This window comes from Zalophus californianus, chromosome 9, assembly GCF_009762305.2.
Source record: "Zalophus californianus isolate mZalCal1 chromosome 9, mZalCal1.pri.v2, whole genome shotgun sequence".
NCBI classification, from domain to species: domain Eukaryota; kingdom Metazoa; phylum Chordata; class Mammalia; order Carnivora; family Otariidae; genus Zalophus; species Zalophus californianus.
Window position 1 is genome coordinate 14,368,738 of NC_045603.1, and position 21,609 is coordinate 14,390,346.

At 42.0% G+C, this 21,609-nt stretch overlaps 1 protein-coding gene across 1 annotated transcript in view; it reads left to right on the forward strand.

The window, feature by feature from the left end:
• Positions 1–21,609, forward strand: part of SYN3 (synapsin III) — a 447,314-nt gene that overhangs the window by 77,833 nt on the left and 347,872 nt on the right. Inside the window, exon 4 of the mRNA XM_027595572.2 lies at positions 7,894–7,985. Within this exon, the coding sequence (XP_027451373.1) occupies positions 7,894–7,985 (92 nt within the window). The remainder of the gene's footprint in view (positions 1–7,893; positions 7,986–21,609) is intronic.

The window sequence follows — 21,609 nt, forward strand, 5'->3', positions numbered from 1 at the left end:
CTACAAGGTGAACTGGTGGAAAAGACTTCAGGTGCCAGTCAAGGAAGTCACTGAACCCGCTGGGCCCTCAGAACTAAACACACAGCCTGTGCCGGGAAATCTACAGGAAGCAGTTCTTGCCGACAGCAGGCCTTGGGCCACCTGCCAAATGTTTGCAGAAGCGGGGCAGTTGGAAGAGGCAGAGTGGTGAAGGAGGGGCAGGGGCCCGTGGGCTTTGCTGACATGGGAAGGTATGAAAATGAAGGTGGCCACATGCACAAGCAAAGCCCAAAGCCAGCCAAGCAGCCCTTTAGCTGACCCGCTCTGTGCAGTACAACACGAGTCACCTCCACTAAAGCCACTTGGCCCAGGTTTGGGTCGCAGCTGATGTAACTATCAGGTTGTAGCTTTAGGAAAAGTCACTTTGCCTCCCTGGGCCTTACCTTTGACGTCTACAAAATAGACTTTCATTTTTTCAGTGATATTTATTTGAGCATTGTGCTGTATGCCAGTTACTGGTTTGGGTGCTAGGATAGAGCCGTGAATGAAACAGACCACCCTGACCCCTGAAACTTCTCTGGTGAGAGAGATGGACAACTGAATATTAAATTGGGATGGATGTAAATCATGTCAGATGGGGGGGTAAGTGTACAATTATGTCAGTGGGGGGGTGAGTGTAGTAGGATGAGTTCTGTTGAGGAAGGGGCATGGAGTCAGCAGGTACTTTGCAGGAAGGTGTCTCGGGGGTGCCACTGAGTAGTGGTGAGAGTGGAGTGAGGAAGGTGGCCTTGCTGCCATCTCCAGGAAGCTCTAGGTGTTGGGGGACTAGAGCCTGGAGCTTGCTCAGCATGGTTGGCAACGGAAAGGAGACCAGTGTGGCAAAGGCAGAGTGAGCCCGGAAGTGGGGAACAGGGACTGATGGGAGGCAATGTCAAGGAGGTCATCAGTTGTTGGTGTTTAAACTGTGGGACATTAGAGACCAGCTAGAGCTTGGGTTTTCTGTATTTAGTGCTACTTTATTATTATTGTTGTTGTGTGTCCTTCCAATGAGTCTCTTAGACCTTGTGAGACTCTGTGAAAGAACTTAAGACCTGAAGAAGATCACAGTACATGTGGAATGCTGATTTTTTTAAAGGAATTTGTTAATGACACTGTTTTGTTCCCAAGAGTAAACATAACAATCTGTTAGGGATTAGAGTGGAATTTTGATGATAACTTGCTAGAGGATACAGGAATGCCCTAATCCTACCTTGAAAATCACCACCACCACCACCCCTGTTCTAGGTTCCTAAGGTAGCCAAATACACAGGGAGGAATAGCAAATAAGAGTCGAAATACCATTAAGTGTTAGCCAGCCTAGGCCCCCCAACCCCAGTGCAGGGCTCTCTGCTAAAGCTGGCATGAATCCTGCAGTTAGGCTCCAGATCATTAGTGGATGTTACTTATTATGCATGTGGCCGTTATTACTAAGTAGGCCCAAGGTATGACGAACACAATTATGAAAAGAGAGGCCGGACCTCTGGGACTTCGGGGAATCAGAGTTTACTGCCGCCAACTCATGGAAGGGAAAGCAGCAGAGGGAAAAGATAGATGCTGAGGTGAGCACCTTTGAGGAGCTTCAGGCAGGGGGGAGGAATTGACATGACCACCCAGATCAGCAGGCACTCAGCTGTAGAGAAGCCAGAATCACATGTGCTTGCCTGGCTTTTCAATCTAGCAGTGACCTTGGCCGCTGTCAGCTGTAGCATGATGATGTCCCAACCTGCAGATTAACAGTTCTTCTGCATGGGGTGTAATGGGAAAGGTTGGAGAATGGGGTCAAGGGTCAGAAGTTGACTACCTCACATTAGAAAAGGTACCAGAGGCTGCCCACCTTCTCCTATCAACTCCGTGTCTCTCTGTCTCTTTCTCGCTCCTTCTTCTCCTGAAAAATCTGTGGAATGCCTAAGGCTGTGGAAAGGGGCACACTCTAAGCATTTAAGGGTACAGTCTGGACCAGATAGGTCTTCACAAACTGACAGGAATTTCTAGTATCTTATCAGCCACGCTTGGATTCCAGAACAGTCTGTCTGCCAACTTCTTGCCCCTCAGGAACTCTGGACAACATCTTTTTGTGTCGAAATCCTCCTTCAGTCAGGCTCCGTGGTCAAGGCTGATCGCTGCCACGTTCACACTCCCACACATTCTTGGTTTTGTGTGCACCCTCCCATCAGTCATCCAATTCCAAGTCCCACTTTCAGGTTCTGTCCCATTGATCTGTTGGCCTAATAGCATCCTTCAACTTATCGTAGTGATGATTGCAATCACTGTTTCCATTCTGTCATCAGCATCATTATCATAACAAATGCAATTATTAGTGACCAGCCGTGAATACCCCATGCTTTCAGTAATATTATCTACTTGGCATCACGTGCTTGCCAGGTGCTAGTTCCAGTGAGAATGCAGCCAAAGACCCTACAGGAAACTGAATGCATTCCATCTTATTCCTGTGCATGTTGTGTGTGCGCATGCACCCATGTGCATGTGTGTTTCAGAACTGGACCTGAGTTTAGTTATAAAGAGGTGCTTATATTGCCTTCTGATCTAGTGAGTTGTAGAAGAGATTTTGTTAGTGGATAGGATTCCAACCATATCTAGTACCTGTAACAGAGCTTGGAGACTAGAAAATTCTCTGTCAGTATTTGTTATTAAATATGTAACCACTCCCCTCTTCTGCATCCTCTAGTTTTCCCAGTACCCTCCCCCAAAATGTTAATGCCCCACTCCCTGGAACCAGTGAAAATGATACTCAAAAGGGACTTTGCAGATGTGATTATAGTTATGGACCTTAAGATAGAGAGAGTGATTATCCAAGTGAGTTCACACAAACCCTTAAAAACAGAATTTCCTCTAGCTGGATACAGAAATGTGGCAGATGGGGAAGTTAAAAAAATTTCTAAGAATAAGAAGGACTCAGTGTGCCATTACTAGTTTGAGGACGGAGAGTGCTGTGAGGCATACAGTGCAGCTGACACCAGCAAGGAAGTGGACTTAAGTCCTACAACCACAAAGAGCTGAATTCTGCAAACCACCTGAATGAACTTGGAAGCACTTTCTTCCCAGAGTCTTCCAATAAAATCCCAGATGACTGGCACCTTGATTTGGGCTTTATGAAGTCCAGAACAGAGAAACCAGCCAAACTAGTATGGGCTTCTGACCTACGGAGCAGTGAAATAATAAACTTGTGTTGTTTGCAGTTGTTTACTTGGTGGTAATTTGTTATGAAGTAACAGACATACTAGTAAGGGAAGATGAATGCACTATACAATGATATTTGTGTTCCTTCACAGGGAGTTCAAGATCCTTCTGGATTGGTCTCTGACCTACCTTTCCAGCTCTGTTTTCTGTTTTGTTCCTCCATAAACTCCATGCCCCAGCTACAAAAGACATCTCACCATTCCATTGATCCAATAGCCCTATGTTCTTAACCTGTGCTTGTGTTACTAACACTTAAGTTGGGCCTTCCCTCCTTTCTGCTTGGATACCCCCTCTGCAGTGTCATGGTCTAATGGATCTGGCAATGGATAGAGTTTCAGAAGGCAAGCTACATAGCATGCGTAGGTATCTGCTCATCAAAAATAAAAATAACACTTTATTCAACAAGCATTTTTGGATTCCTACTGTGTGCCTGAAGCTGGGTATAAGGCAGTGAACAGCTTTCTAATAAAAATATTATTGCTTGGCATTCCTTTGTCATAAGATGTGATGTGATAACGGATTTTTTCCTTCAGTGATAATTGGGGGACACTAGTTGAGAATGAAAGATCTATAAAAATGAAAGGCACTGTAGATATAATTGACTCAGTTTATTATGATTCATTCATTTTAAAGATGAAAAGAATTACAGTGGAGAGTGAGGGGTTTGCCTGCAGTCATTGTCACTATGTCATTGTCAAATCCAAGATTTAGATCCCTGATCCCCAGACATCAAGTCCAGTTCCTTAACTACTATTCTTTGATTCTTCCATGTACATGTTTTTAAAAGTCACAAACAAGAGAACTCAGATAATCTAGCACTTTCAGGTATAATTGAGATCAGTGTTGAAAACCTCCCACACCAGGTTTTAACAAGAGTAGCAAAATACAAAGTCCCTGTATGTGCCTAATTCTGCAAAAATCTGCCTGTCTTTAATGATGTCTAGAGACAATCTCCCACAAATGTGTAACATGACTGTTTTCCCTTTCAAAACAAAATCTTGACAATCAAAATTCTACACAGCCTTCTTCATTTTCCAAAGCCATACATTATAGTGTTCTTTCTTTCTGTTAAAAATAAGGGAAAGGAATTCTTTAAAATGCTCCTCATAGCAGATAGGGGAAAATGTAATGCAGTTGAGATAGTGGGTTCAAGCTTTCAATAAGGCATAAAGAAGCTCAAATAATAGAGGATGTTTAGACCTGTGCTGAAACCCGGAATTTCCTTTATAGAGCAAAGGGAAATTGGTAGGAGCAGGTGAGCATTGTAGTAGTGGAGGCACCATTCCTCAGTACAGGCAAGACTCAGAGTCATAGCAGTGCTTGACTTTATTAACCTCTCAGCCCGCCAACCACACTAACAAAGCTGAAGGGGCTGAGCTCTTGATTTTTTTTCTTTTTCTTTTTAAACTTTAGAGAGGTGGGGATCCTCTGAGGAGGTCTTTGAGAGATCTGGCCACAATGGTGGGTTGTGGTGTGAATCAGAGAATAGAACACATTCCCTTCGGCCAATCATATCATTAGGGAAACATGCAACTGGTTTATTCAGGATAGAGCCTTTGAGGTCATCTGGTTGCCCAGGGACTGTATTTTGGAGCGGGTGAGTAGGAAGACTTTTTGTCTGATCAGCAGGTTGAGACAAGGGGGTTGTCATCCTACTTTGTCTTTGGACCTGTCATCACTGGGCCCTATTTGGTCTGCTTCCCTCTTAGAATATTACACTACTTGATATCAAGTTGACTCCCTGAAAAGCTGCAGTAATTGAGACAACTTGGACCAGACTCAAGGATAGACAAATAGATCACATATGAAGTCACTTGATGTTTGACAAAGGCACCAATGCAATTTGGTAAAAGAATAATCTTTTTAATAAATAGTGTCAAAGTATTTGAATAACCATATGGAAAAATTGAGTCTTACCTCAGATCTTATACAAAACATTAATTCCAGATGGATTACAGATGTAAATGTGCAAAGACCCTGTTTCTAAAAAAGGTCACATTTGTGGGTATCAAGGGTTAGGGTGTGGACATATCTTTTGGGGGAGACAGTTCAACCCACTACAGTTTCTATGTGAACTCTGAGGCTCTTCAAAAATTGGTGCTCTTTGAGATTCTACCAAGAGGGCCATCATACTATCTTGAAGGAGAAGTGCTTGGATACGTCTATGTTCATTTCCAAGTTTTGTTTGTTGAAGTTTTTAAAAAGTAAAATGCAGAGGAGCGCCCTTTCTTCACTACCCCAACTCTCTATGCTTGATCCAACAGAGACTTGCTGCCATAACACCCCAGGCATTTACCTTCTATACTTATTCATAAACCATAACTGGGAAATAATTCTAGAAACCTTAAGCTGAATACAATGAACTTCTAACTTGTATATCCAAGCCTGAGTGTCTTTTATCCAGATATCTCTTTCCATTTGGGCAGCAAGACAGCCTCTGGGGCTTTGCCACCTTGGAGTTGGAGATTCTATCATTCAAGATTCTGATTTACTCCCTTTCTTCAAATTTTTGGTACCCAAGTGTTCTGTGTTACAACTTTCTTCTAACTTCTTTTTCTCTGCACACTCATGCAACAACTTTTATTGCTAATTCTTCTTTGTAATCTTGCCAGTGAAGTATCTTAAACATGATGGGACTGAATTTTTAGGGCATTAGACTTAATAAACAGGTCATTACCACTATTTACTAACCTGGACTCATTAACAGAGCTCTTTGCTTTTCACCTTGCCACAACATAATGAGGCTATTAATTAAAGCAAGAGACATAAGCGCTCTGGGTTTCCTTTAATGTCATCTGGGGAGATGACTAGGTCTTTGGTCATAATTCTGTTAAATGTTTCCAAGGGGATACATTTAAATCACTATGAAGTGATATTTCCCTTCAATATAAACTTGGTTTTCTCTTCAACTGGGCTATTTTTAGGTCCCTAAAATTCCCAGTTGTAATCCACCCAGTGCCTTATTCAGCTAAGCAGTAGGGGTAGTGGGGTGTAGCAGTTAAAAGCATAGGCTGGAGTCAGACTGCCTGGGTTTAAATGCTGGCTCTGCTACTTCGTACGTTTTGCAAGTTATTTAATCTCTCTTTGCCTTGGTTTTTTCATCTGGTTAAGTGTGAGGATTAAATTAATTCATACATGTAAAATGCTTAGGACAGTATCTGGCACATAGTGAGTTTTTCATATGTATGAGAAGCTATTTTTATTCATTTAATCCTGAGAAATAGCTTTTGGCATCTACTATGTAAGGCACAGTTTGGTACTATGCATTTTCTAGGATGGGGTTACGGGTTGAACTGTCTCCCCACCAAATTCACATGTTGAAGTCCTAGGTCCCAGTACTTCAGAATGTGACCTTATTTGGAGATAGGATCTTTCTAGAGTTAAAGTGAGGTCGTTAGGGTGGACCATAATGCAGTGTGACTGGTATCCTTATAGAAAGGGGGTCTTTGGATACAGACACATGTAGAGAAGGAAGACGATGTGATGGAGAAGGGAGAAGATAGCCATCTATAAGCCAAGGAGAGAAACCTGAAACAGATTTTCCCTCACGGCCCTTAAAAGGAACCAACCCTACCAACACCTTATTTTTGGACTTCTAGCCTCCAGAACTGTGAGAAAAGAAATTTCTGCTGTTTAAGCCACCTAGTGGTGGTACTTTGTTATGGCTACCTTAGGAAGCTTAGATGGTTGTAGTAACATGGAATCACTGTCCCCAGGGAGTGTATAATCTGGTAGGAGGGATGTATTCCATAGGGCTTTGGTCACAAGCAACAGAAATTCAGCAGATCTTGCTTAAACAAATTAGAAAGCAAAAAGATGTATTTATAAAAATACAGAGGTATTGATTAAGCCCAAAGGCAGGATTGTAGCTGGCACATAAACATCAAGAGTACTCCTCACCTCTTGCCTCTGCCCCTCACTTAGTGACTGTGACATTTCTCCCTCTGCCCCCTTATTTTCTCTACTTTCCCAATCCAGATGGCAAAAAACATGATCTTCAATTATACTTGGGTTTTGTGTATTAAATACAGCCCTAGAAAGAAATTACATGAATCACTCAGCAGTTTCAAATTCTAATACAAGAGCACCTTATTCCTCCACCCTGGGTCAGGTGCCAGCCCCATCAGCTGTGACTGAGAGAGCAGTATTTCAGTGCACAGACGTGGTGCTTCTACTGTAACCCTGGAGATGGATGAAGGGGGGGCGTGACCAAAAGGTAGTAGTGGGCAGGTGATGAGAAGGACTCCACTAATAGGGATAAGCGATCACTAGCTGTGATGCTATACCACTGCATAACCTGAAGCTGGAGAAATCTAGGGAAAATGTTATATTGAACAGCCTTTGGCCTCGTATAGCCCTGAAGCTGGAGTTGCTTCTTCTACTTTAAAGGAAGTAGAAATCAGTAGTGATTAAAAGCATGGGTCCTTGAATCAGAGACAGGAGGGTTTCAATCTAACTTTGCCTTTTATTAATTATGTGACCTTGGATATGACACCATGCCTCTGCACCTCAGATTTCTCATGTTTCAGAAAGGGAAGTAAATAATATTACCAATTTCCTAAGTTTCAGGTGAGGCATAGGTGTGTACTTGACACATACAAGTACCCAGTAAATATTAGTGGTTTTTAGCATCATTAGTTTTTGATGATTCCTTTTGTGTTTTGCTTTCTCCTTCAGGCTGAATTCTCAGAGTTGAACCTAGCTGCCTATGTTACTGGGGGCTGTATGGTGGACATGCAAGTCATGAGAAATGGGACCAAGGTTGTGAGGTAAGGAGGACTGAGATACAGAAAGCTTGCATTTGAGAGGCATGTGTGGGTACCTCACAGAGCTACCCCCCTCTGTCTGCTACCTCTGACCTGACTTCTCCACCACATGTACTCTCACATACCGAGTGTTATTCCAAAGAGTTTTAGGTGTTGTTGCTACAAGAATGACTAACAACACAAATAATCTAGGGAACCAATGGTGGTGTGCTGGAATGAGCCCTGGGCTTGCAAAGAAAAGACTAGATTCCATTTCTGGCTTTGTGACTCTATTTGGGTATATTATTTAGTCTCTCTTACCCTCTGATTCCCATCTGCAGCATGATGATTGTAACACACAAGTACGAGACATGTATGTGAGAGTGCCCTGTTTCTTCTAAAGTGCTGTACAAACGTAAGGGTTTATTAGAATGAGCTATGGCCTGCTTCCAGCCTATGTCATCTAAATGTTCAAAGAATCCCCTCCCAGGACATCAAACCTAAAAGTACTGGATATACCATTTTCCAAAGAACCTGTTTATAATGTATGCTGAGCTTGAGGGGGAGTGAGGGAATTCTTCAGAAGCCCAGAAAAGTCAAGAAAGTACAAATCCACAGAAGAGATGAGAGTTGTATTAATATATTTCTACCTAGTAATACATTTCTACCTATATTTCTAATATTAATATATTAAGCAACCAGAATAATACAGACCAGGTCTCACGAGGGTTCAGATTTGGGGAAGTAGAGAAAACAGGAAGAACTTTGAGGAAGAGGTGGCATTGGTTCTAAGCTTTGTCAATGGTGGAATATGGACATTCTATGCGTCGTAAGGGTAAGAAACAGTCTTTGTAAATGCAAAAGAAGAGACCATGTTTGGGTAATTAGGATAATTCAACTAATTCAGCCATCATTCACTGAGAGCCTACCATGTGCCAAGAAAGACATTATGTGGCTTTCCATTTCTAATAATGATGGGCTAGATTATTTGGACCAACTTTTCCATTGAAAACAACTTAAAAAAATAAGTTTTAAATAATCATCATCTTGAAAGCCTTCAAAGAGTTGGCAAGATATTAAGGAATTACCAAAAAGAGAATGATGGGGAAAAGGAAACTCAGAAAAATGAGTGAGTACAAAAGTTACCTTTTTCCAGGGTATTTGCTAAGTCTGGCAAATTTGAAAATGGGTTTTGCTAGCCTAGCAGGAACAAGAGAGATAGAAATCAATGTCCGAGGCCACTCAAGGTGGGGAATGTAATGATGGGCCCTCCGCACAATAAGCTGAGACCCAAAAGGACCACATTTTCAAGGTGAATGTGAATTATAAGTACATGAGCCCTCACAAGTAATTGTGGCTTGCATTGCAGTTTGATTGGTCTTCCAGGGAACCTTAAACTTGGTTTATGGTGATCCCAAACATGCCCAAAGTAAAAGCAAATCATATGTAGAGGAAGGTACTTTCATCCTAGGCTTCAAATAATTATTCAGATTTTTTTTTTTACAATCACTAGCACAGAGTCAAAGATAACCAGGCATAGACACCACGAATGAGAAGAAACAGAAACAACAGACAACAGAAAGAGACCCTGAAAGACATCAGATATCGAACTTCTCAAACAGCAGTTCTTAAAAAAAAAAACTTCGTAAATCGAAAAAAATCAGGTTTGAAAATTTCTTCCAGAAGTAGAAAACAATAACAATAAAAAGTGACACAACCCGATTTTTTTTAAAAAATCAAATACAACTTCTAGAAATGAAAACTACAATAACCAAAATTATTGGATGTGTTGTGTTTAGCAGCATATTACACACCATTGAAAAGGTGTTAATAAGTGAAATGTAGAGCTGAAGGAATGATCCTAATGAAGCACAGAGAGAAAAAGATAGGAAATGCGGAAGAGTTTATTAGATCTTGTGAGAAAGTCTCTCATTTAAACAGAATCTCAAAAAAAGAATGAAGCAGAGGCAGTATTTTAAGAAATGACGGCTGAGAACCTTTCAGAAGGATACCAAACAACCAAAACCAGAAGCTCAACACATTTCAGGCAGGATCAATAAAAAGAATTATACACCAACACACAATAGTGTAAGTACAGAAAGATGAAAAAAAGCATCATCTTAAAAACATCCAGAGAGGAAAAGGCAGATTACTTTCTCGGAGTAACAGACTGACAGCTCCCAGGTGGTAGCGGTAGGTAGAACGACATCTTCAGGTTGCCAAAAGAAAATAATTGCCAAGCTCTTCCATCTCCAGGGAAACATTTTTTATGAATAAAGGCAAAATAAAAACATTTACAAAGAGAATACCCTAAGGAAGATTGTAAAGAACATGCTTTAGGCAAAAAGAAAATGATCCCAGAATAACATAGAGCTGCAAGAAGATGTGTACAACAAAGAAGGTGGTAAATGTTAATAAATATTGTCTTTAAATAATGATAATAATGTCTTACAGATTTAAAAAATACACGAAGAATTAAAATACGTGACAGGAAGGTAGTATGGGCTGGGAGGAAATAGAATTAAGGTGTTCTGAGGCCCTTGTATTTTCAGGGAGGTAAGTAAATGTATTGATTAATAACAGGCTTTGAAAAGTCATAGACGCATGAGGTAATTGCCAGGGTAATTACTTAGAAAAAAACAAAGAATGTAGTAAAACTTAAAAGCCATAAGAGAGGGTGGGGCGCCTGAGTGGCTCAGTGGGTTAAGTGTCTGACTCTTGATTTCAGCTCAGGTCATGATCTCAGGGTCATGGGACTGGGCCCTGCCTTGGGCTCTGCGTTCAGCGTGGAGTCTGCTTGTCCCTCTCCCTCTGCTCCTCCCCCACCCCACCCCCTGCTCTCTCTCAAATAAACAAATGAAATATTTTTTTAAAAAAGCTACAAGAGAGGGAATAGAAGAAATAGTAAAAAAGGACTTGAAAGGGGAGAAAAACCAACATAGAATGTGTATTGCAAATAAGATAAGATGGTAGATTTGAATCCAAATATATAAGCAGACTGATATTATTCTAAATAGCTTGTACAGCAGTGCTGGCTATTAAAAGACTGGAAATTTTCTATACACGTTGGTGAATAGCTTCTGCCCTCAGCCCAATGAATGTCTTCAGCTCCACTTACCCCATGGATGGGCAGACCATTGGCTTGCTCTTTTGTCCCCCAGTTCACCACACTTCTGTCCCCCAGCTCATATCCTCGCTCTTCCCATGGTCAGAGGATGCCCAAACATTATAGGGAAGGCACACCCTTGGAAGCAGTGGTGGAACCCCGGAGAGAAAACGCCTGGTTTCCTCTGTCCCTTCAAGGCTGTAAATGCCTATGAGTCCACTGGAGTTGCCCTCTCATGGTCACCTGTGAGAACTACAACCTCCACAAAGTATCCCATGAATTGTTAAATATTTATTATCATCAATATATATCATTAATTGCATTAAGTGTGAAAGGACTGAATGCTCTAGTTTATAGAGCATCTACATAAAAATTTTCAAAGTAGATTTTTTAAAATCCAGCTATATTCCTTTCAAGATATTCATCTAAAACATAAGAATATAGAAAGTTTGAAAGTTAAAGGATGGGAAAAAATATATATATATATACCATTTAACTGGTCAAAAGAAAGCTAGCTGATGGAGCTGTACCAATATCAGGGGAGAAAATAGACTCCAGGTGAAAAGAGTTACTAGGGCAAAGGAAGTAATTCATTATCATAAAGATAAGAAAGAGACAGTAATTTTAAATTCATGAGCACCAAACAAAAATGCCTCAAACTATACTTCAGAAAATATCAAGTTTATTTGTGCTTATACCCTGCTTCCCTTTCTGGAAAAGGAACTGAATTGTCTTATTTTGTAATATATAGAAACAAGAACGTCCATCCCATTAGTTCTCAAATTTGGCTACAGATTAGAATCACCTGGAAAATGTTTTAAAATCCTGATAGCCAGGCAATATACCAGACCAATTTCACTAGACTCTCTGAAGGTAGGATTTGGGCATCTGTAGTTTTAACACTCCCTAGGTGATTCCAGTGCGCAGCCTGATGGAGCACCTCCCCGGATAGCTCTCACCAGAGAGCTGCGTCAGCTGGGGCTGGGTGTGCTGCCTGACACAGACACAGGGAAAAGTGCCATGTGATGATGAAAGCCGATTATAGTGATGTGTCTACAGGCCAAGGAATGCCAATGACTGCTGTCAATCACCCTAAGCGAGGAGACAGGCATGGAACAGATTCTCTCTCAGCTCTCAGAAGAAGCCAATCGTGCTGACACTTTGATTTCAGATTTTTAGCCTCCAGAACTGTGAGAGAATGTTTTTCTGTCGTTTTAAGCCGTCCAGTTTGTGGTACTCTCTTTAGGCAGCCCTAGAAAACTAATACAGTAGTGCTTTCTAGATTTCAAGTGCATATCCACCCCCTAAAGATCTTGATAAAGTGCTGATTCTCAGTCATTAAGTTTTCAGGTAGGACCTGAGATTCTGAATTACCTACAAGCTCCCAGATGAAGCCAATGCTGCCAGACCTGCAGCCTCAGTTTGAGCAGCAAGGGTTTGGACAAGCTCCCAGATGCTGTTGCGGCCAGTAGAACACCATACCTTGAGTAGCCAGAGCTGTGAGGGCAGTGCCAATATGGCCAAAGCCCTGGGTTCAGGGGTCCATGGCGTTGTTGAAGTTTATCCTGTCCATGCCGAGGATGGTGCTTAACGTCTCAGCTAGACAGCTCATTTTGGCAAGCCACAAGTTACCGACCTGGGAAAATATGCACACCAATCGGCCCAACTCGTGGTGTGTTCTGCAGGCAGGGAGTCAGTAAGAATCTCCCTCTGCCATGTAGTGCTGTTTCAGGCTCTAACTGTGATTTCCTAAAGTAGAAATATTGAGCAGTGCTCTTGACTTGCAGTATATGCTTTCAAAGAGACTTAGGTGTTGCATTGAAAATGCCTTTAATCACTTTCAAGTGTGTGATATGAGCAAGGCCTACATCTTCTGAAGTAGTATTCATAGGAAGTACCTTCAGAAAAGTTTACCAGGATGGGTGGTAGAGCAGACCACAGCTGGTTTTCTCCAGCATCCATTCTTTCTTCTTTGGGGAACGGCACTTAGATTTTCCATTTGGGTGATCCCTCCCCAACTTACAGTCTGTGTGGTGTCTAGAGCTGATGTCAGGTGGTGTCAGACTGAATCAGAATACTGCAATGGGATCTAAGCCAAGCCAATGAGAATCCACTGTGAGACTTTTACTGGAACCCTTGGGTGGGAGACACGTGTCCATTCTGCTGGGGCTCCTGAGCTGGTGGGATGGATACCTAGAGCTGCTGGTGGCCATCTCTTTCTTTTCCCTTGAGGGAAGGCTTTGCTGAGGTTGAAGCCAAGGCAAAGGAAAATACAGCCCAGGGAGAGTGAATGACCTGGTGATGTTATTCAAGGCCCTGGATCCAGATTCATCTCCAAACCTTAGCCAAAAAAAAAAAAAAAAAATCCCTTTTTGATTAAGCCAGCTTGAATTACACATACAAGATTCATGAATTTTTATTTATTTAACAAACACTTTATAGCATTTCCTACGTGCTAGGCACTGTTCCAAGCACTTAACATGTATTGACTCATTTCATCCTTTCAGCAACTCTATAAGGTATGTACTATTATAATCCACATTTTCTAGATAAGAAGGCTGAAGCACCAATGAGTTGGGTAATGAAATCAAGGCCTCCAGCCGTTAAGTGGCAAAGCTAGTATTTAAACCTAGGCAGTCTGACCTCAGAGCCTGTGTGGGGCACCACTGCACTGGACTACCTGTTCAACAAGGGGGAGATCGCTTCATAGTCAGAGCTGGTTAAAGAAGTAGTAAGTTCCTCCTTCTAAGTGATATGCAAAAGTACCACAGCCATTTGGTAGGAAAATACTGTGGGGATCCAAGCACCTGACTTTTAGTCAGTGGGAATTTACTGAAATGAAAGGACACTAATTAGTAACATGAAAACATATGAAAGTATAAAGTTCATCAATAAAGTTCAAGTGTTTGGTCCAATGCAGAATACTCTAATAATGTAATGGTGGCGTGTAAATCACTTTTAACTCTAGTATAAAAGTTAAAAGACAAAAGTATTTTGTCTTTTTTAAAAAAAGTATGTCTTTTAAATAACTATATAATTATAAAATAACTCTAGCTATAATGATTTGTTAATGAATACACAATATAAAAAATGTGAATTGTGACATCAAAAACATTAAATGTAGGAAGGGGGAAGTAAAAGAGAATCTGTATGTGATCGAAGTTAAGTAGTTATTGGCTTAAAATAGACTGTTACAAGATGTTTTATGTAAGGTTCATGCTAACCATAAAGCAAAAACCTATAGTAGATACACAAAACAGAAAAATAAAGGATACAAAGCATACCACTACAGAAAATTATCAGATCACAAAGGAACACAGCAAGAGAAGAAGGAACAAAAGAACTATAAACCAGCCAGGAAACAACTAACAAAATGACAATAGTAAGTCCTTGCCTATTAATAACTACTTTAAAAGTAAATGGAGGGGTTCCTGGGTGGCTCAGTTGGTTAAGCATCTGCCTTTAGCTCAGGTCATGATCCCAGGGTCCTGGGATCGAGCCCCACATCAGGCTCCCTGCTCAGCAGGGAGAGGGACAACAAAGGACATTATATAATGATAAAGGGGTCAGTTCATCCAGAGAATATAGCAATTATAATTATATCTATGTACCCAACATCAGAGCACCTAAATATATAAAGCAAATATTAACAAGTCTGAAGGAAGAAATAAACAGCAATACAATAATAGTAGAGAACTTCAGTACCCCACCTTCAACAACAGTTACATCATTGAGACAGAAAATCAGTAAGATAACATTGGACTTGAATTACAGTTTAGATCAGATGGACCTAACAGACATACACATACATAGAACATTGCATCCAATTGCAACAAAATACACATCTTCTCAAGTGCACAAGGAACATTCTCCAGGATAGATTATATGATAAGTTACAAAATAAGTTTTAGCAGATTTAAGAAGATTGAAAGAACATCAAGTATCTTTTTAGGCCACAGTTGTATGAAACTAGAAAAAAAAATAACAAGAGTAAAACTAAAAAATTCTGCACAGCAAAGGAAACAATAAACAAAAAGAAAAGACAGTGTTTATCTGAAAATATTTGCCAACCATCTATCTGATAAGGAGTTAATATCTAAAATACATAAGGAACCCATACAACTCAAGAGCAAAAGACCAAATATAAATTTTTTTAATGGGCAAAGGACCTGAGTAGACATTTTTCCAAAGAAAACATACAAATGGTCAACCAGCACATGAAAAGATGCTCAACATCAATAATCAGGGAAATGCAAATCAAAACTTCAGTGCAACTACTACGCAACTAATGAATCGTTGAACATTACATCAAAAGCTACTGATGTACTATATGTTGGCTAATTGAACTTAATAAAAAAAATCAAAACTACAGTGAGATATCATCGTGCACCTGTTAGGATGGCTATTAAAAAAAGGCAAAGGATAGCAAGTGTTGGTGAGGATGTGGGAAAAGGAATCCTCATGCACTATTGGTAGGAATGCAAATTGGTGCAAGCGCTATGGAAAACAATATGGAGGTTAAATCTTTCATAAAAAATTAAAAATAGAGCTATCATATGATTCAGCAATCCCACTTCTGGGTGCATATTCAAAGAAAATAAAATCACTATTTTGAAGAGGTATCTACACTCCCATGTTTACTGCAGCATTATTCACAGTAGCCAAGATGTGGAAACAGCCTGCATATTTGTTAGTGGATGAATGGGTAAAGAAAATGTGGTACAAATACAATGGAATATTATTCAGCCTTAAAAAAAGCAGGAAACCTGCCATTTGCAACAACATGGATAAACCTGGAAGACATTATGCTAAGTGAGTTAAGCCAGACACTCAAGGAAAATACGCATGATCTCACTTGTATGTGGAATCTGAAAAAGCTGAAGCCATAGCAACAAAGAATAGAATCGTGGTTATTAGGGGCTGGCAGATTTGGGGGAATGGGAACCGTCAAAGGGTACACACTTACAGTTATAAGATGGTACGTTCTGGGGACAATGTACAGTATGGTGACTGTAGTTGATAATAATGTATACTTGAAATTTGCTGAAAGTAGATTTCAAGTGCTCTTGGCAGGAAGTAAAATGGTTAACTATGTTTGGTGATGGATATATTAATTAACTTGGTTGTCATAATCATTTCATAATGTATACATATATCAAAACATGTTGTATACCTTAAATATATGCAATTTTTATTGGTCAGTCACACCTTGATAAGGCTGGGGAAAAAAGGAAGTGGCAGCACTTGGATTTGAACCGTGGTTTCTGGTTCTATGCCAAGTGTATTTCCAAGTGTCTTTAAATCCTGAGATTTTGTTATCTCTTCCTCACTTTACCCCTGTCCACTCCATGGCATCTGGCTCTGTTGAGTCTACCCCAGGCTGGCATGGCATGCGTGGGCTCTGAGTCTATACAGAAAGCAGCAGGCTTTCTCCAGAGATTTCTCCAGGACACTGAGTGTGATGCAAGCTCATCCAGGGTATAGGATGTGTGTGTTGCTCTCCCTTAGAAATGTGTTGCTCAGATCTGAGAATCTACCTCTCAGAGCCTTCATTTCTTTATCTCTAAAAGGTAATCATATTATTTTACATAGTTTTGGTGAAAAGTTTGCTCATTTGTTCCATAAATATTTATTAAGGACCTGCTAGGTTGCAGGCTCTATTCCAGATATTGGGCATTATATCAGACAGGGGCTAGGCAGAAAGCAGAGTTCACCCCGAAATGGGTTAAATAAAGATTATAATGAAGGAACCACTTACAGAGGAGCGCGTGTGGAGCTAAGGGAACATGATGCATCCAGAATCTAACAACAACAGGAAGTAACTATCATCCCCAGGGATGAAGGGGCAGGAGAGGAAATAGAATTAGTAGTTTTAATCTAGTAGGGTTCACCTAGATTTGAGAGGGAGAGTCCCCCACTTGAACCAGCAGTGGTGGAGGAACTCAGCTACCTCCAGAGTCATGGTACTGAAGCAGTGTGGGCACGAGAAAGAAACACCACCATCCTTCCTTCCCCTGCCCTCCAGGCTCCTGCTGGGGCCTCATTTTGGCCAAAGCTAAGCAGTAAGAAAGCCGGGTTGATGCCTTCCACAGATGCCCCACAGAATTGGGGCAGGAGGCACAAAAAAAGAGTAACTCTCTTAGGAAATCACCAGTGAACAAAGCAGAACAAGTCTCTGTTCGAGGTCAGATTTTAGTAGTGTTTTATAAATAGCAAAGTATTGCACACAAGTTGGTTAAGTCATCAGTAATTATAGCAATTAAAATGGTAGAGTCCCTTACTCTGGTTTTTGTCAAATTCCCAAACGAAGGGTGCGCTGCCAGGCAGCCCGAGGTGCTTAAGAGCAGTCCAGACATCCAGGTTCTCAGTAAAGTTGCAAAATTCTATTTAGAAAGCGGAGCAGGGGCCATCCCAGGGCATGTTAAGATTCATGCTTTGTGATGGCCGTGGCCGTTCTGGGCCCAAATTCAAAACTGGCTCCACAATGGAGTGATAAAAAAAGGGCAGCCGTGCCTATACAGACAGATGGGATTCAAAATACAGGACAGGAGAAATCAGGAATGAAAAATACCCAAGGAGGCAGACGTTAATGAGGCCCCAGGCTAATTACACAAGCCCTGCTCTCAGTTTCCAGCATTAGGCAACACTAAATTACAGGCACCCGTTCAAACCACAGCGGCTGATAATGTGCATCCGCTCATTAGAAGGTCAGACCTCAAAGAGGGTTGAAGAGAGGTAGCCAAAAAGCATAAGTAACACAAGACGTTGAGGAAAGGCATCAAAGACTCAGATATTCCCCTTGGTACCCACCCCATTCGTACTGTTTCCAGGGAAGATGTTTGGGGCAAGACAGAGATGTGTGGACCCATCCCAGAGAAGAGGATATTTTATAAAATCTTAGAGGTCCAGAGTTAGAAGAATCCCTCTTCCCTTTTCTGTGTGTTCCCATTTTACAGATGGGCAAGTGGTAGCCAGGGAGGGAGGGAAGAGGGTGATTTGTTCAAACCTCCTAGCACATTAGCTCCTGAACCACAGTCAGCTCTCAACTTCCCTGTCTCTGTCCTAGGAACTCTCAAACATCCCATCAGAGCACATTTTATAATGTCCTTGACTCTTTATTTCACACATAATTGCCTAGAGTCTTCTGAGCTTCATGAACCTAGAATTTAAAATTCCAGATATTCATTCATTCAACACATATTTATTGAGCAAATTCAGAGTGCCAGGCACACTCCAGCAAGTATTACGTAGAGTGCAGTTTCTGCTCTCACCCCAGTGCCTGTGTCTATTTGGAAAAGTGCTCCCTTTAACTCTCCTAAATGGTTACACACCCACTGAGCTTTGCCTGCTTTCCTTTCATTTACTCATTAAAGATGTGCCAGGCACAGAGGATACAGCAGTGAACAAATTAGACAATAGCCCTTGTGGAGCTGAGATCTAAATTGCAGAAAGTGGAAAACAAACAAACAGATATGCATTCTAATGGCAGGTCATGAGAAATGGGGGTTGAAGCAAAAGAAGACATAGGGACTGGTATTTGAGGAAGTATGAGCAGGAAGGTGACTTAAATAGAAATCTAAATAAAGTGAGCAGAGTGAGCCCTGTGGGTTTGGGAGAGGAGCTTCCCTCTCTTTCTCTTGGTGGCAGACACGCACACAGGTGAGGGACAGCTCCCTGGGGTGGGTCCAAACCCCACATTCCACAAGCCTCAAGGTCATGGATAAGTGTCTCCATTCTTCTCTAGCTCTTGGTTTCCCCATCTATGAAGAGGGAAGGAGTGGTCCTTACTTCTAGAGTGATTTGTATGAAGTAGGTAAAGCGGTGTCTGGTGCACAGTCTTTGCAATTGCTTCCTTCATCCTGAAACACCATGCCTCACCCTCTCACTTCCTTTCAAATTTCTGATCGAATCCTGCCTCCTCAGAGAGACTTGCCAGAACATACTATCTCTGCTCTCGAGGCCCAACTGAGCACTTTTTTCTTTAGGCATTTATTACTGTGAAATTATAGATAGATGATTGGTAGGTAGATAGCTAGCTAGAGAGATAATAGATGACTAATGTAATATAAATAAGATGTAATTGATTTTATTGTACTATTTTCTAGAACAGAAGACTGTGTAGGCAGGGACTTTGTTACCACTGTATTCTCAGACCCCAGAATAGTGCCTGTCACATATAACATTCTCAATAACTATTTGTTCAGTGAGTGAAGGAATGAACCAGCCTTCATCTCATCATTACTGTTTACTTCTCATGTCTCCCACTGGACTGGACCTTCCTTGAGGATCAGGTTAAGGATTGTTTTTCCGAATTGTACCCCCAGTGTCTGGCACAGTGCCTAAATCTTTGCTGAAAGCATTCAGGACCAGCCGACTCTTCGAATGAATAAGAATCCCACAACTTTGCAAAGTAAAGCCGTAGCTTGCACCAGGCGCGGACTTGCTGACCGGCACACCGCCTACTGCCTCCTCTCCCTGGGAGGGGATGGGGTCTGGGAGGCCAGGGACAATGAATCATTGAGGGTCCCAGCAGAGCAGCCTTGGAGGGGGAAGGCCCCGATCTATCTCTTCGCCCAGGGCCTTTGCCCTCACCACTGCAGGAGAAAGCAGGATCCCTGGGGACTCGCAGAGGTGGGGCGTGGGAACGGGAAGAAAGTCGCACAAGAAAGAGACAGTCTGTAAAGAAATGCCAGGCTCTGCTGCCCATGCGTCTCCAGCCAACGGGCCAGTGGCAGATCTGCCAACTCCCCCAGGAGAAGGAGCGGCACTCTGACAGAGAAAAACAGTGTGGCTCCTGATTCCCAGAATCATAGAAATTGGGGATGGGAGAGACCTGCAAGACTACCAGCCAGCCCCTGCGGCCCTCTGCACCTTCCCACATGCTATAACCACTCCTGCGAATGGCTCTGGTGCTGGGTCCCATTTCACGTTCCCTCGGGGGACCCGCTTCCAAGCTAATGCAGTCCACTATGGAAGAAGTTACCCATGGGGCGCCTGAGTGGTTCAGTCGTGTTAAGTGTCCGACTCTAGACTTTGGCTCATGAGATCAAGCCCACATCGGGCTCCGCGCTGGGGGCAGAGCCTGCTTGGGATTCTCTCTCTCCCTCTGCCCCTCGCCCACACTTGCTCTCATTCTCTCTCTTAAAAAAAAAAAAGGGAAGGAAAGGGAAGGAAGGGAGGGAGGAAGGAAAGAAGGGAGGAAGGAAGGAAGGAAAGAAGGGACAAAGGAAGGAAATTGCCATTATGGTCACTTCACACTTTTGGCTTTGGCATTCTGGCCCTTTCTCATTCCTAAGCAATTACTTTTTACTAAAAGGCTACTGGGTACTCAGTACTTCCCAGTGGCAGGTAATTTCATCCCCTTTTGAAAGAAATGGACACTTTCCAAGAAGGGCAATGCCTAGTCTGAGTCCACGCAGCTAATGAGTAGAGGAGAAGGTTCAAACTACTGTGATTTCATGTCACACTATCCTTCCACCTGATTGCCACCTGATTCTCCGCTTGATACTGGGAAAAACACTAGGGTTGGAGTCAGGGAGTCTTGGGTTCCAATCTTGACTCCCCACTTGCTGTTTGTGAGACTGCACAAGTAACTCCACCTCCTGATTCCCTGGTTTTTCAATTGGAAAATGGAAATAATGCCGCGTTAGAGGACTAAAACAGGGAAAGTCTGCCAGTGCCTGAAACAGTGTCTGCTGTTCAGATGTGCAGTCTACCCCTTCCTCGCCCTGCCACCCCACCACTTGTCTTGCACACTCTTCCCTGCCTGGTGGGAAGGGGGAGGGGGAGGAGGAGAGTATCTAGGACCCCCTCCCCACGCAAGAGTGAGAAGAGCCCCCAGACAGGGATACATTTACTTTGCTAAACTGTTTTCCGACTCTTTCTTCATTTAAGCAAATCCATCTGCTTCCTGAGGGCATGTGGATCCACCAATTCTGTGACTTTCAAAATTTCCCATGAAGGTGAAGAATTTAGGAACCTCCTGCCCTGCTTACTAAAATGCAGATGCTTAGGCCCCATTACCAGAAAGCCTGCTTCCTGGGTGGGGGCCAAGCTCCCTCCACAAGACTTCAATTGCCAATTCCTTGGACCACACTTTAAAAACCGTTGCACAGCTAGCCTATGGAAAGAAGCAGAAGGCAGACAACTGTGACACAGGATGCCGCATGATTTTATTCTCTGTAGTTTTAAACAAATGTGGGAATTTTAGTGACATATACTAAATAAAATTTGAACTTACTGAGAGAAGTTATAGGTTCAAGTCTAGTTCTAGCACTTAATGCCTATGGGGCTTTAGAACAGTAACTGTTTCCTCTCTGAGCTTCTTTCCTCATTTGTCAATGGGGATGGACAATTGATAGAATCAGAGGAGGTCGTATGTCTGAGCATACTTGCTAAACTATGAAGTCGTATATAAACATTAGATGTTATATCAAGATGGACAGTTTTGTCCTGGGACATTTTTTCCTTTTGCTAATAAATAATATTTCTGTGCCTTAAGCCTATTTTCTGGCAGTCTGGAATGTGTCTTCTGTAGCGCCT